The sequence below is a fragment of the Chrysochloris asiatica genome, unplaced genomic scaffold, assembly GCF_000296735.1.
Source record: "Chrysochloris asiatica unplaced genomic scaffold, ChrAsi1.0 scaffold00042, whole genome shotgun sequence".
Lineage (NCBI taxonomy): Eukaryota > Metazoa > Chordata > Mammalia > Afrosoricida > Chrysochloridae > Chrysochloris > Chrysochloris asiatica.
Window position 1 is genome coordinate 6,379,864 of NW_006408560.1, and position 13,661 is coordinate 6,393,524.

Genomic DNA, 13,661 nt, shown 5'->3' on the forward strand with positions numbered 1-13,661 from the left:
AGAATTAATGCTTTTGAGTTATGGTATTGGAGGAGAATATTGAAAGTGCCATGGGCTGCCAAAAGAAGTGCAGCCAGAGTGCTCCTTAGAGGCCAAGATGGCCAAACTTCATCTCTCATACTTTTGGACATATTGTCAGAAGTGACCAGTCGCTGAAGAAGGATATCATGTTTGGTAAGGTGTAGGATCAAAGAAAAAGAGGATGTCACCCAACGAGACAGATTGGCCAGTGGCAGCACCAATAGACTCAAGCGTGGCAACAGTAGTGAGGTTGGCCCAGGACTGGGCAGTGTTTCTGTTGTGCATAAGGTCGTTATGGTTCGGTACTGACTCATAAGCACCTACAACAATAACATTATAGTAGAAAAGTTACATACACATAAACACACATAGGTAGATGGTTGTGTTCCAATAAGTTTTTTTTCTTGAAAATTAAACTGAAAACTGAAAAATACTTTAAAATATTTAAAGCACTTATATTTCTATTTAAGGGTTGAAAATACAAGTACTTAGAAACTGGTCTACCTTATTATAAGCAAAAATTGATAATACAAAAATCCAATGGAACCATCAAATTTTCTTTTGCAAATGACATCATTAAAGGGTTACTGAGTAATGCATTACTGCACAATGTTAGATACCTCCCTCTATAGGTCTCATCTTCCCCATACTAGTTCTTAAGACTATAGCAGAAGGCATTTACAGGAGGACTAATGTTACCTTTATTTTCTACAATTTCCAAGACTACAAGGGGAGTAACGCTGACATAAGCACCTAAAAACATTTCCTACTGGTCTACACTAGGGCATTTCTCCTCGGTAACTCTTAACTTTGGGCAACAATGAGTTCCACTTAAGCTCTGGCACCTCTTTATTCTGTTGGGTTTGCTGCCACCTCCAGCGCCGCTTCAATGCTTCCTTCTCTGCTCCCTTTTCCATCAGTGCATACAATGCTTTCCGTAGCATCAAGTCCCGATCATGGAAGCCCCACATCCCTGTGGCAAGAAAGCATGGTGATGACCAGGAGAGCAAAGACACCTTACTGTGACTTAATCCCACATATCAACTGTGATACACAGACCCTTGTTCTTGCTTTGTGCCATGGAGTCGGTTCAGACTCATAGCGACCCTGTACAGGGTTTCCAAGGCTGTAAATCTTTATAGGAGCAGAAAGCCTCATCTTTCTCCCGCGGAACAGCTGGTAGTTTCGAACTGCTGTCCTTGCGGCCCGCAGCCCCATTCGTAACCACTACGCTACCAGAGCTCCTTACACAGACCCTAGCACGAAGGAAAATAAGATAAAGCCCAGATTTAAAAACAAAAAACAAAAAACCCTGCTATAGTTGATTTACAGAGTGCTCTCGGCTAATGCATCAGATAGCAAAGTTGTTTGAACTGCAAAGTGAGTGGTTCAAGCTCACCAGCTGCTCCACAGGGTCGTTATGGGTCGGAATCGACTCTAGGGCACTTAGCAACAACAACAAATAGTTTACAGAAGTACTTAAGAGAGAAAAGGTATTACTACTCTCACGGTTCAGAGACTCTGAGCACTTGAGAGTTGGGGATATACCACATTCAAACTCCTGGCAGCAAATAAATCTGAAAAATTTAAATACAAAATAGCAGCAGATACAATTGGCCTGGCATACATCATCAGAGCTTAAGGGATGGTTAGAACATGGGGACCTTTTTAAAGGGGAGGTAAATAATATATTGATTTGTAAATAGGTTTTATAATTTAAAGTAAACAAAACTCATAAATATATCTGAAAATGTATCTTTTTACACATCAAAGGAATAAATACTGAACAGAAAACACACACACACACACACACACATACACGTACATGAGGTGGCTTCAAAAAGCTCAAGGGAAAATTCCACTATCTTTTAATTCCATTTTCCATGAACTTTCTGAAACCTCCTCGTATATATGCTTTTTCTACTTCTGCCTACAGTCAAGGTGTAATTAAACTTCACAAAGGATGTCTGATTCTATGGCTTTCTGTTCCACAAAAAGTGAAAGACAGTTTTTGGGACTCACCAAGGGAAGCTGCATGCAGAAGACAGTTTCCATCTCCAGTAGTTGCCAAAGGAAGCAGCCTCTGACAGGTGGGGTCCACACTCACCCACCAGTTCAAACGCCCTGCAGATATATGACAGTAGAGGAATAGGAAAGGAATAGATGGTCTACATATCTCTATTTCTAAATCACTTCAAAATTGTCTCCTCCAGGAAGTCTACCTAGAATATACCCATTCATCCACTGTCTGAGTTCTCAATTACTCTGTACATTCTTCACACCTAGTCAGTTAGAAACCAGTGAGTATGATGAGTACTGAATTTCACAACCTTCCTTTCTCAAGGCAAAATGAGTTAATAAGCTCATTTGTCACAATGCAGGGGGTGGAGGAGAGGTGCTACTGGCATCCAATGGTTACATGCTAGGAATGCGGCTAAACATAATATAATGCACAAGACAGCTTCTACACAAAGAATTATTCAGCCCAAAATGCCAACAGTACTGAAGTTTGAGAAACCCTGGGTTACATGATGAGATTAAGGTCATAAGTTCAAAGCCTGTGTGGACTACTTGGTTTGGCTCTATATCCTTCATTCTGGTCAGAAGACTAGTAAATTCATTATTAGTAACAGAAAAACAACTTAAAGCATGTATTAAAAATAACCTGGGGCTATCAACTGCATATATGACAGTCAGCACATCAGTATGACTTTAAAGACACGAGTAATAGGACACAGCATATAAATACTCAAAAAAGAAATCTCAATTCTTTGTAGTCATCCCGTAATTGCCAATCCATTATTTACATGAAGAAAATATTTTATGAATAATGTTAAAAAAATAACCTTAGCTTTCTTTAACAAAAATGTACACAAAGAAAACCTGGCCTAAAATCTCATTAGGTAACTTAAAAAAAAAAATTAGAAATAAATGTAGATTTTTTTTTTAAGTCCCCAAAGTATAGAAGGGTACAAAATGAAAAATGAAAGCTTTCCTTCCATGTTCCATACAACCTTCAACTCCCAGGTGCTCTCCTCTGGAAGTTTTTGAATACCTGACTAGCTTTCCCATAACTCTAAGATACCCCTCTCCTCATCATAAAAACTCCTTTAAAAATTAATTTAAGACAAACATGATTATAAAGGTAAATAACTCTCTGTCAAATGTTCATATAAATGTACATGACTTCTGTGCCTCATCCACAACACTGATCCTTTCTGTTCATAGGGTATTCCAGAGCCAATTGCAAACAGTTTGTAATTTTTCATGTGTTTATTTTTATTAATGCTAGGCATTTCATATGTATATCTGGTTTCTCCTTCTTTAGATAAAGTGTCTAACTTATGTCCTTTCTTTAATGCCTAGCTCAGTATCTACTTATTTGATTGACTCCTGACTGTGACTAGTCAGACCACACAGTTAGACTAGAAGCTAAGGATCAGGCTCAACCCCTTCAATATTCTGTCTCTGTGATACCTAGGAATAGAGAGTACAGGGAAGACAGGAGAAGCAGCACTCACTGACCTGCCTGTTCCAAGGCAACCAGCATAGACTGTTCAATGAGGTCTCTCTCGATGAAGCTGCGGAAGTCTTCATTATACACAGTGAGATCTGGGAGCTGGAAGGCACAGATGGGCATTTCCAGGGGGTGCTCATTGCTCCCCCCACCCCCACCATTGGAGGAGACATGGGACCGGGCCAGGGAAACAATGCTGGAGCTGGCGTGGGAGATGCCCCTAGACAGGCGTTTTTCTGCAATGAGAAATGGAGTCACCTTAGAACACACACAGCCCAAGCAGAGAACCCTCCACTGATGTGGTGATTGTTACCTCTCCACAGGGTTTCCACTCAGAAAACAACAAAAGTCTAATTGGCTACTGAATTTCACAACCTTCCTTTCTCAAGGCAAAAACACGCAGGTACTTTATATGAGCACCAAATACTATACATTCCTCTTTCTACCTTTGTTTCAAATTTGGCTGACCTGCCTCTGCTATGACTTAGTCTTCTTCTACTTCCTAACATGTTAGAATATGGGAAATATGGCTTTACCTGGCTATATTTAATCCATCTATCTTTTTGAAAATGTTCAGAGTCTTGAGGAATGTAGGAAAGCATTTCCACTATTAATGACAAATCTTACACATCTAAAGTTTTCTTAACTACCATCAAAACATCTATTTACATTATTATTATTACTATGACTTTACTTGATGCCCATAAATTGGGGACTACACATGTAGACGCTGACTTAACGTTATTTAAGTCATAAATTGCTAAAAATGAAATGACTGAATCAAAGAGTATATGTACATTTTAAATTTTTGATAGGAAAAATATTATTAAATTATCCTCAAAGAGATAAATTGGTAATGACCCTTTCAATTCTATCTTTAAGTGTCCCCTATCTCAACAAACTGGTTGCTATTCTCCTTCCTCTGTTTCTTCCTTCATTAAGGCCTTCTTCAAAATGAAGAGAGTCAGTGAGGCCACCTTTCATCAATTCAGCTGGGAGGAGAGAGAGGAGGAATGGACTCATCTTCACAGGGCCACTAGTCTTTCTGACTGCATTTAGCAGTCCCATTCCTTTTTATTCTATTACTCCATATTCAGAAATGTCCCTCAGTTAGCCAGTACCTTGAACGATGTCATCCTGCCGCTGTAGGGGGGGCCGGGTAAGACGAGTAGACTCTCTGTCCGAAAACCCCTTTTCAGGAGTCTTGGGGCCACCACTCCCCTCACTAAAGGGTAGGGGTAGGTTCCCAGCATGGACTTGACGTAGCTGTTCAAAATCACTGAGTGCTGCACTCACATCCCAATTCTTTCCTGGTCAAGAGAGAAAGAAAAACATGAGTTGTATAATGCAAAGTACCGAGAAATCAGGGAAAGCAACATAAAGCTTACTCTAAACCATTCTATAAAAAACAGCAAGCACATACTCATGTACACTTAAAACACTCTCATTTCTCTTATTCTGCTTCAATTTTCTTCATAGCATTTCAATCTGAACTATTACTCATTGATTTACTTGTTGTCTATCTCCTACGTAAATATCATGAGGTTAGAAACTTTATCTTTCTTGGACATCTGTATGTCCTTGGCTCTTAGAACACTGTCTATTATATAAAAGATACTCAATAAATATTTAGCAATTTGATTGAATAAAGGAAATGTCATACATAAACAAGCATTTCTTGTGCTATGGGCTCATTTGGTACTTTAGATTCCCAAGTGGTATTATTTAAATTGGCAATTAATTCAGATAAAGATTACACAGAGCCAGTCGTCATTAAAACAATTCAGATGTAATAGCTAAGAGTGACCAACTGTTTTGCTCTACAGAATTAAATATACTTTGCTTTTAATATCACAAGGTGTCCCTTCAAAATCCTTCAGGGCTAAAAGCAGCAAATATCTGGGTGATAGAATCAATCACAGTATTTAAGGGAAAAAACTAGTATGAGGAAAACAGTCTACAAATAAAAAAACAAACTTTAAGTTCCGGTCACTTAACTGAACAGACAGCAGTAGAAAAAGTCTTGATATATGAAACAGCTTTAAAAGTATGTGGAAAAATTCCATTATCTTTCGATTCCATTTTTCCATGAATTTTTTGAGGCCCTCCTTGTATAATGTTGTAATTGTTGTTATTAAGTGTCATCAAGTTGATTTGGACCCATAGTGGCCCTGGTTTCCGAAGAGCAGCTGGTGGGATTGAACTGCCGACCTTGTGGTTTGCAGTTCAGTGCTGATCCTACAGCGCCACACTAGAATAACTACTGAATAAAACCCCTGACTAAAACAAGAAAGAATGATTGTCAAATTCTTAAAACAGTTAAATATAATTTCGTGAACTAAAATTTAAACATTTTGATACCTTAATCTTTGTCATGATTTCATTTGCCATTATTTGAAAATACTAACTTATTTAAAAATATTTGTCAAATTCAGGCATACTACTTATTAGAAAACACAACTGAAGCCAATACTCAAATTAAAAAAACAAACAAACTGTCGTATAATATCAGAACTGAAAAGGTCCTTTAAAATCTACTATTATAGCCTCGGAAACCCTGTTCAGGGTCGCTATGGGTCGAAACCGACTCGACGGCACTTAACAACAACACAACAATCTAAAATCTCGTGCAGTTGTACTCCTCACACATGGGGCTGCTATGAGTCAGAACAGATATAATGGCAACCAACAACAACTGACATTTGGAAGGCTAAGTACATTTCTTAGTATCACTTAGTAAGTGACATAAAATAATAATAAAAAAATAAAACCTCTTTATTACAGATGAAGGAAAGGAAGCCTAGCTAGTTTTCTTCAGGGCCTAACAGGATTCAAACCCAGGTTTCCTACCTCAGATCCAGAGAGGTCCTTAGCCTGGATGGGCTTCAGGGTATCCTAAACCACTTGCAACTGTATACAAAGCTACGTGGTATAAGAATTTTCCTAGGGAAAGGTTGATAGCTATCATTAGATTATCAAAGGGTACTGTGTTGTTGTTAAGTGGCATCGAGTCATTTCCAACTCATAGTGACCCTGTATAGGGTTTCCAAGGAGCAGTTGGTAAATTTGGACTGCCGATCTTGTGATTCAAACTGTTCTTGCAGTCTAGTGCATTATCCCACAGTACCATACCAGGACTCCTAAGGTTTACAATAGTTAACTCACAAGTTTACTAGTTAACAAAACACTAATAATTAACAAAAGACTTACAATACTTAACAATCACTACACTACTGAAAGGAGCTCTGGTAGCATAGTTGTTACAAGTTGGGCTGCTAACCTCAAGGTTAGCAGTTAGAAACTACCAGTTATTCCATGGGAGAAAAATACAACCTTGGAAACACTGTGCAGGGTTGCTAGGAGTTGGAACTGACTCCACAGCACACTACCCTAATGGAGTCCTATGCAGGGTCCCTATGAGTCGGAGCTGACTCCATGGCACCACCACCCCATCCCCCTTCCACTGAAGGAGAGTCCTGGTGTGGAGCTATGGAATAATATACTGGACCACAAGGTCAGCTTGAACTGCAAGGTTGGCGATTCAAATGCAACAGTTGCTCCTTGGAAACTCTATACAGGGTCACTATGAATTGGAACTGACTCAACAGCACCTAACAAACAATACCCTACTGTTATGCTTTAGGATAAGCACTGGACTGCTAATCACAAGGTTGGTAGTTCAAATCTACCAGTAATTCCATGGAAACCCTATATAGAGTCACTAGGAGTCAGAACGGACTTGATGGCACTTAACAATCATGCTACTGAAATAAGGAACCCTGGTAATATAGTAGGTTGAGAACTAGGTTATGAGTTGGGCTGCTAACTGCAAGGCAACAGTTCAAATCTACCAGCCACTCTGCAGGAGAAAGACTTTCTGCTCCTGTAAAGATTTACAGCCTCAGAAACCCTATACAAGGTGTCTATGAGTCAGCACCAACCCCATGACCCACAACCTACTGAAATAAGGAGTCTACTGGCAGAGTAGATTAAGAATTGGGCTGCAAACTAAAAGGTTGGCAGGGTTCAAACCTACCAGCCACTCTTCAGGAGAAAGATAAGGCAGTCTGCTTCTGTAAAAATTTACAACCTTGGAAACTCTATGAAATAGTTCTACTTTGTCCTATAGGGTTGCTGTGAGTCAGATTTGGGTTTTACTCTACTAAAGAAAGGAGCTCTGGTAGCACAGTGATTACGAGTTGGTCTGCTAACCTCAAGGTCAGCAGTTTGAAACTACCAGCTGTTCCACAGGAGAAATATGAGGCTTTCTGCTCCCATAAAGATTTACAGCCTTAGAAACATTATATAGGGTCACTATGAGTCGGAACTGACTCCATGGCACATAACCAATCATACAAAAGAAAATATCCTAAACGATGACTTTGGCATATAGATTTACCAGTTGCTTTCTCCAGTCAAATCAATAAATCTGTATTGTTCAATAAACATCTAAACTGTCATCACTTTAATCTAATCCCAATCACCTAGTGTCCCATCTTTGGATCCACTTTAAAGAATCTCTTAAGATTAGTTCTGAAAATTTTAGTTCCAGGATCAAAATATTTAAAGGCTTATTTTTTGTTGTTACTTGTTGTTGAGTGTGGTCGAGTCAGTTCCAATTCATAGTGACCTTGCATAGGGTTTCCAAGGAGCAACTGGTGGGTTTGAACCACTGACCTTGTGGTTAACAGTCCATTGCTTATCCTACAGGCCTTACCAGGACTACCTATTTAATAAAGCTTAGTCCCCTTTGTCTGATATAAAAGTCTTTCTATGACCTAGCCTCTACCTACTTTTCAAGCCTTTACTCTGTCTCAATTTCCTCATCTGTGAAAATGAAGATAATAATAGTACCTCATAGGACAATTACAAAGATTAAATGAGTAGAACATACTTAGAATTGTGCTTGGTATGCAGGAATCCTAACGTATCTTTCAATTCCATTTTCCCACAAACTTTCTGAAGCCCCCTTGTGTGTGATTACTGTTGTATTTCTTATTACCATAATGCTCCATTCTAAGTCTGATGACTTTACTTCCGAACCATTATATTTACCATTTGTTCCAACTTTCTTTGCTCACTCTGCTCCAGTCATATGGGCCTCCTTGATGGTCCTGTTGTTGTTTTTGTTAAGTACCATCAAGTCGGTTCTGACTCATAGCGATCCTGTATAGGGTTTCCGATGAGCGGCTGGTGAGTTTGAACAATTAACCTCAAGACTCCAGACCTTGTTGCTGTTGTTAGGTGCCATGAGTCAGTACTGACTCATAGCGACCCTATGCACAACAGAATGAAATACCGCCTGATCCTGGGCCAAGCTCACAATTGTTGCCACACTTGAGCCCACTGATGTGCCACTTTGCCAATCCATCTCGCTGGGGGTCTTCCTCTTTTTCTCTGACCCTCCATCTTACCAAACATGATATCCTTCTCCAGCGACTGGTCCCTCCTGACAACATGTCCGAAGTATGAGAGACAAAGTTTGACTAATCCTGGCCTCCAAGGAGTACTCTGGCTGCACTTCTTCCAACACAGATCTGTTGGTTCTTTTGGCAGCCCATAGCACTTTCAATATTCTCCTCCAACACCATAACTCAAAAGCATCAATTTGTCTACGGTCTTCCTTATTCACTGTCCAGCTTTTGCATGCATGTGAGGTTACTGAAAATACCATTTCTTGGGTCAGGTGCACCTTAGTCCTCAAGCTGACATCTTTGCTTTTCAACACTTTAAAAAGGTCTTGTGCAACAGATTTGCCTAATGCAATACGTCGTTTGATGTCTTGACTACTGCTTCCATGAGTGTTGATAATTGATCCAAGAAGAATGAAGTCCTTGACAACTTCATTCTTTTCTCCATTGATAAGAATGTTGTTTATTGGTCCAGTGGTGAGGATTTTTGCTTTCTTTACATTGAGATGCAACCCATACCGAAGGCTGTGCTCTTTGATCTTCATCAGTAAATATTTTAAGTCCTCTTCACTTTCAGCTAGCAAGGATGTATCATCTGCATATAGCAGGTTGTTAATGAGTCTTCCTCCAATCCTGATGCCATGTTTTTCTATGCCATCTTCTCGGATTATTTGTTCAGCATACAGGCTGAATAAGTATGGTCAAAGAATACAACCCTGTCGTACACCCTTCTTAATTTTAAACTATTCAGTGTTCCTATGTTCTGTTCGAACAACTCCCTCTTGGCCCAGGTACAGATTCCTCATGAGCACAATTAAGTGTTCCAGAATACTCAACTTTGCAATGCTTTACATAGCTTGTCATGACCCACACAATCAATAAATCAATAAAGCAAAGGTAAAAATCTTTCTGATATTCTCTGCTTTCAGCCAAGATCCATCGGACATCAACAATGATATCCCTCGTTCCATGGCCTCTTCTGAATCCGGCTCAAACCTCTGGAAATTCTGTCAATGTATGCTTGCGGCCATTTCTGTATTACCTTTAGCAAAACTTTACTCGCATGGGATATCAAAGATATTTTCTGATGATTTCCGCATTCTCCTGGGTCGCCTCTCTTTGGAATGGGCACAAATATGGATCTCTTCCAATCAGTTGGCCAGATAGTTGCCTTCCAAATTTCTTGGCATAAGATGAGTGAGTGCCTCCTGTGCCATCTCACTTTCTTGAAAGATTTCCATTTTTATTCCATCAATTCCTGGTGCCTTGTTCTTTGTGACTCCAGACCTAGAACATGATAAAACTGCTCCCAACCTAGGGCCTTTCAACTGACTATTCTCACTGCCTGGAAGTCTTTTTTTTCTTCTACACAGCTACAAAGCCAACTCCTCATCTCTTTCAGGTATCTGCTCAACTGTCACATTCTTAATGTGGTCTAACCTAATCAAACAATCACCATACACCTCATCATTCCTCTTTCTGTTTGTCATAGTGCTTAATACCCTAAAATATACTTTATGAATTTACTTAGTTATGTTTGACTATCTTCCCCATTAGAATGTAAGGACGGGGATTTTTTGTTTGTTTTGTTTTGTTTAAGATCTAGAACAGTACCTGGCATATACCAAAACCAAACTGACTGCCTTTGAGTTGATTCTAGCTCATGGCAACCTGGTATAGGATTTCCAAGGTTATAAATCTTTACAAGAGCAGAATGTCTCATTTTTCTTCCATGGAGTGGCTTTGAACTGCCAACCATTCAGTTAGCAGTCCAGTGTTTATTCAAGAGAGACACCAGGGCTCCTAACCTGGCATATGCTGTTGTTGTTAAGTACCACTGAATCAGTTCTAACTCACAGTGACCTTTTATAGAGTTTCTGAGGAGCAGTTGGTGGATTTGAACCACCAACCTTGTAGTTAGCAGTCTAAGTGGTTATCTTAGAGTGCTACACCAGGACCTGGCATATAGTTGGCACTAAATAAATACTTGGATGAATGAATGGACCTCTATCATTAATCAATCAATAACATCTGTCCTAAGCATAGGTTCTGTATTCCCACCTGTTTGTTTCTTATTGTATTCCATCAAGTCAGTTCTATTCAGTGACCCTATATAGGGTTTCTGAGGCTGTAAATCTTTATGGGAGCAGAGAGCCTTAAAGTCAAGTTCTCCTAAAAATCAGGAATGTCCATCATCTTCCTTCCCTTGCTGTTTCTTCACCTCCGATATCCCCTACATAACCAGTCACCAAAATCCTTTCAGGACATAAACGTCAGTCATTTTCAGTTCTTCACTATTCTCTCAGATCCCAACCAGTCTCACCATCCAGTCAATCATCAGTGTTGGTTGTACCTCTGAAACACCTTTCTAATCTACTCCTTGTCCATTTTTATTGTCATTGCCCCAATTCAGGCTCTTTAGTCTTTTGAGAGGTGACGTTCTAACTGGTCTATTACTAACCTGTTCTTTATATTACAACCAGAGCTAACTTTTAGAGAAAAAGGAGAGAGAAAGACACAGAATGAGAATCAGGTCCTATTGATTCAATTTCTAATTATATTTTAAATCATCTACTTCTTGCTCTACCATCATAGTCCAAGTCACTGTCTATCATCTCTCACCTGAACTATAACACAAGTCTTAACTGATTTTGCCAAGTCTCTGGCTACCTTCCAATACATTCGACATTCTTCAACCAAATACACTGTTTAAAACTCAAATCCAAACATGTCACTCCCCTGATTAAGATCCTTTACCTGCTTCGCTTTGAACTCATAATAAAATTAAACACCTTGTGGCGTGGTAGGATCAGCACTGGACTGTGAACCACAAGGTTGGTAGTTCAACCTTGGAAACGCTGTACAGGGTCACTATGAGTTGAAATCGACTCAATGGCATGTCACAACAACAAAATGCCCTACAAAGACCTCTCATATTCTGCTTTCTACAACCCATTCACTACTCTCCTTACCTCATCCTTACTGTTAATTTCCCCCAATGGGCTGGGCTAAGCTCTCTCTTACCGTTGTTGTTGTTGTTGCTAGGTGCCATTGTGTCAATTCTGACTCTTAGTGACCTCAAAAGAATGAAACACTATCCAGTCCTAAACCATCCTCACAATCACTAAGCTGGAGTCCATTGCTGCTGCCACTGTGCCAATCCAGCTCATTGGGAGTATCCCTCTTTTTTGTGGACCTTCCACTTTACCTAGCACAGGGCTGGTCCCTCTTGACATGTCCAAACTATGGGAAATGAAGTCTCACCATCCTGGCTTCCAAGGAGCATTCTGGTTTTATTTCTTACAACACATATTTATTTGTTCTTCTAGCAGTACATGGTACTTTTAATATTCTTCTTCAACACCATAACTCAAATACATCAATTTTTCTATGGTATTCCTTATTCACTATCCAACTCTGACATACATATCAGTCAACTGAAAATACCATGGCTTGGGTCAGGTGTACTTCATTCCTTAAACTGTCATCTTCGCTCTTGAACACTTTAAATAGGTCTTGTGCAGCAGATTTGACGAATGCAATACGTCATCTGATTTCTTGCCCCTGCTTCCATAAGTGTCGATGGTAGATCCAAGCAAAATAAAGTCTTTGACAACTTCAATCTTCTCTCCATTTATCATGATGTTATTTATTCCTCCAGTGGTGAGGATTTTTGTTTTCTTTATCCTGGGGTGCAACCCATACTGAAGGCTGTACTCTTTGATCTTCATCAGTAAATATTTTAAGTCTTCTTCATTTTCAGCAAGCAAGGTTGTATCATCTGCATATATCACACATTGTTAATGTGTCTTCTTCCAATCCTGAAGCCATCCATGTTCTTTTTCATATAATACAACTTCTCAGATTATTAGCTCAGCATATAGATTGTGAATAGGTGTCGGGGACCCGCCTCGACATAGGGGTTCGGTTCACGAGGAGAGGATACCGACGGCGACTCATATATATCAAGAATACACAGAAAGACAGAAAGGAGACAAAGAGAGAGACAAAGAGACAATCCGAAACCAGAGTGAATGCTGGACTAGTATCAGGCAGATCCTGCATTGCAAACATCTCAGCCACAAAGGCGGTAATATCCTGCATAGTGAACATGTTAGCTAAACAGGAAGTACGGTTGCAAGGCTGGACTGTGCACCCTGCATGCTGAAGCGCATGCCTTGCCAGTAGTAATGCACCTGGATTCGTTCTGCGCCTTCCTTTTATTTAGGGGAGGAGTTTCACATCAAGCTGGGAGGGACTTAGGCAAGGTACAGCTAACATCAGTACTTTTCCAGACATTCAGGTAACTTTACATCATACTTCGCTGGTTCAAATCCCAGGCTAGCAACTTGGATTCTCAGGCCCAATTAACATATCTATAGCCCCTGAGCATAGTTGGGGGAAGGTGAGAGATAAAGACAAAAGCAACCTTTAGTCTTGGCTTTAGGAAAATACCACATTTATCTGTGGATTGTCAAAGGCTCCAGTGTATTAATTTAATATATATACCTGAATATTAATATGAAAGCAATTTGCCATTAACTGCCAGTGGCCTCATTTGTTACACTCGGCCCTAGAGGGCCTCGAACCTCTGACTAGTCTTACACGGTCTGCAACAAATAGGGTGGTGAAAGAATACAACCCTGGAGCAGATCTTTCCTGATTTTAAACCAATCAGTGTCCCCTTGTTCTGTTCAAACAACTGCCTCTTG

General features: G+C 39.8%; 1 protein-coding gene across 1 annotated transcript in view; it reads right to left on the bottom strand.

Annotated features, from left to right (window-relative positions):
- Nucleotides 1-13,661, bottom strand: part of OTUD7B (OTU domain containing 7B) — an 81,681-nt gene that overhangs the window by 14,122 nt on the left and 53,898 nt on the right. Inside the window, exons 3-6 of the mRNA XM_006861352.1 lie at nucleotides 4,660-4,848; nucleotides 3,547-3,774; nucleotides 2,044-2,145; nucleotides 867-994 (exon numbers count right to left, since the gene is read on the bottom strand). Of these exons, the coding sequence (XP_006861414.1) occupies nucleotides 867-994; nucleotides 2,044-2,145; nucleotides 3,547-3,774; nucleotides 4,660-4,848 (647 nt within the window). The remainder of the gene's footprint in view (nucleotides 1-866; nucleotides 995-2,043; nucleotides 2,146-3,546; nucleotides 3,775-4,659; nucleotides 4,849-13,661) is intronic.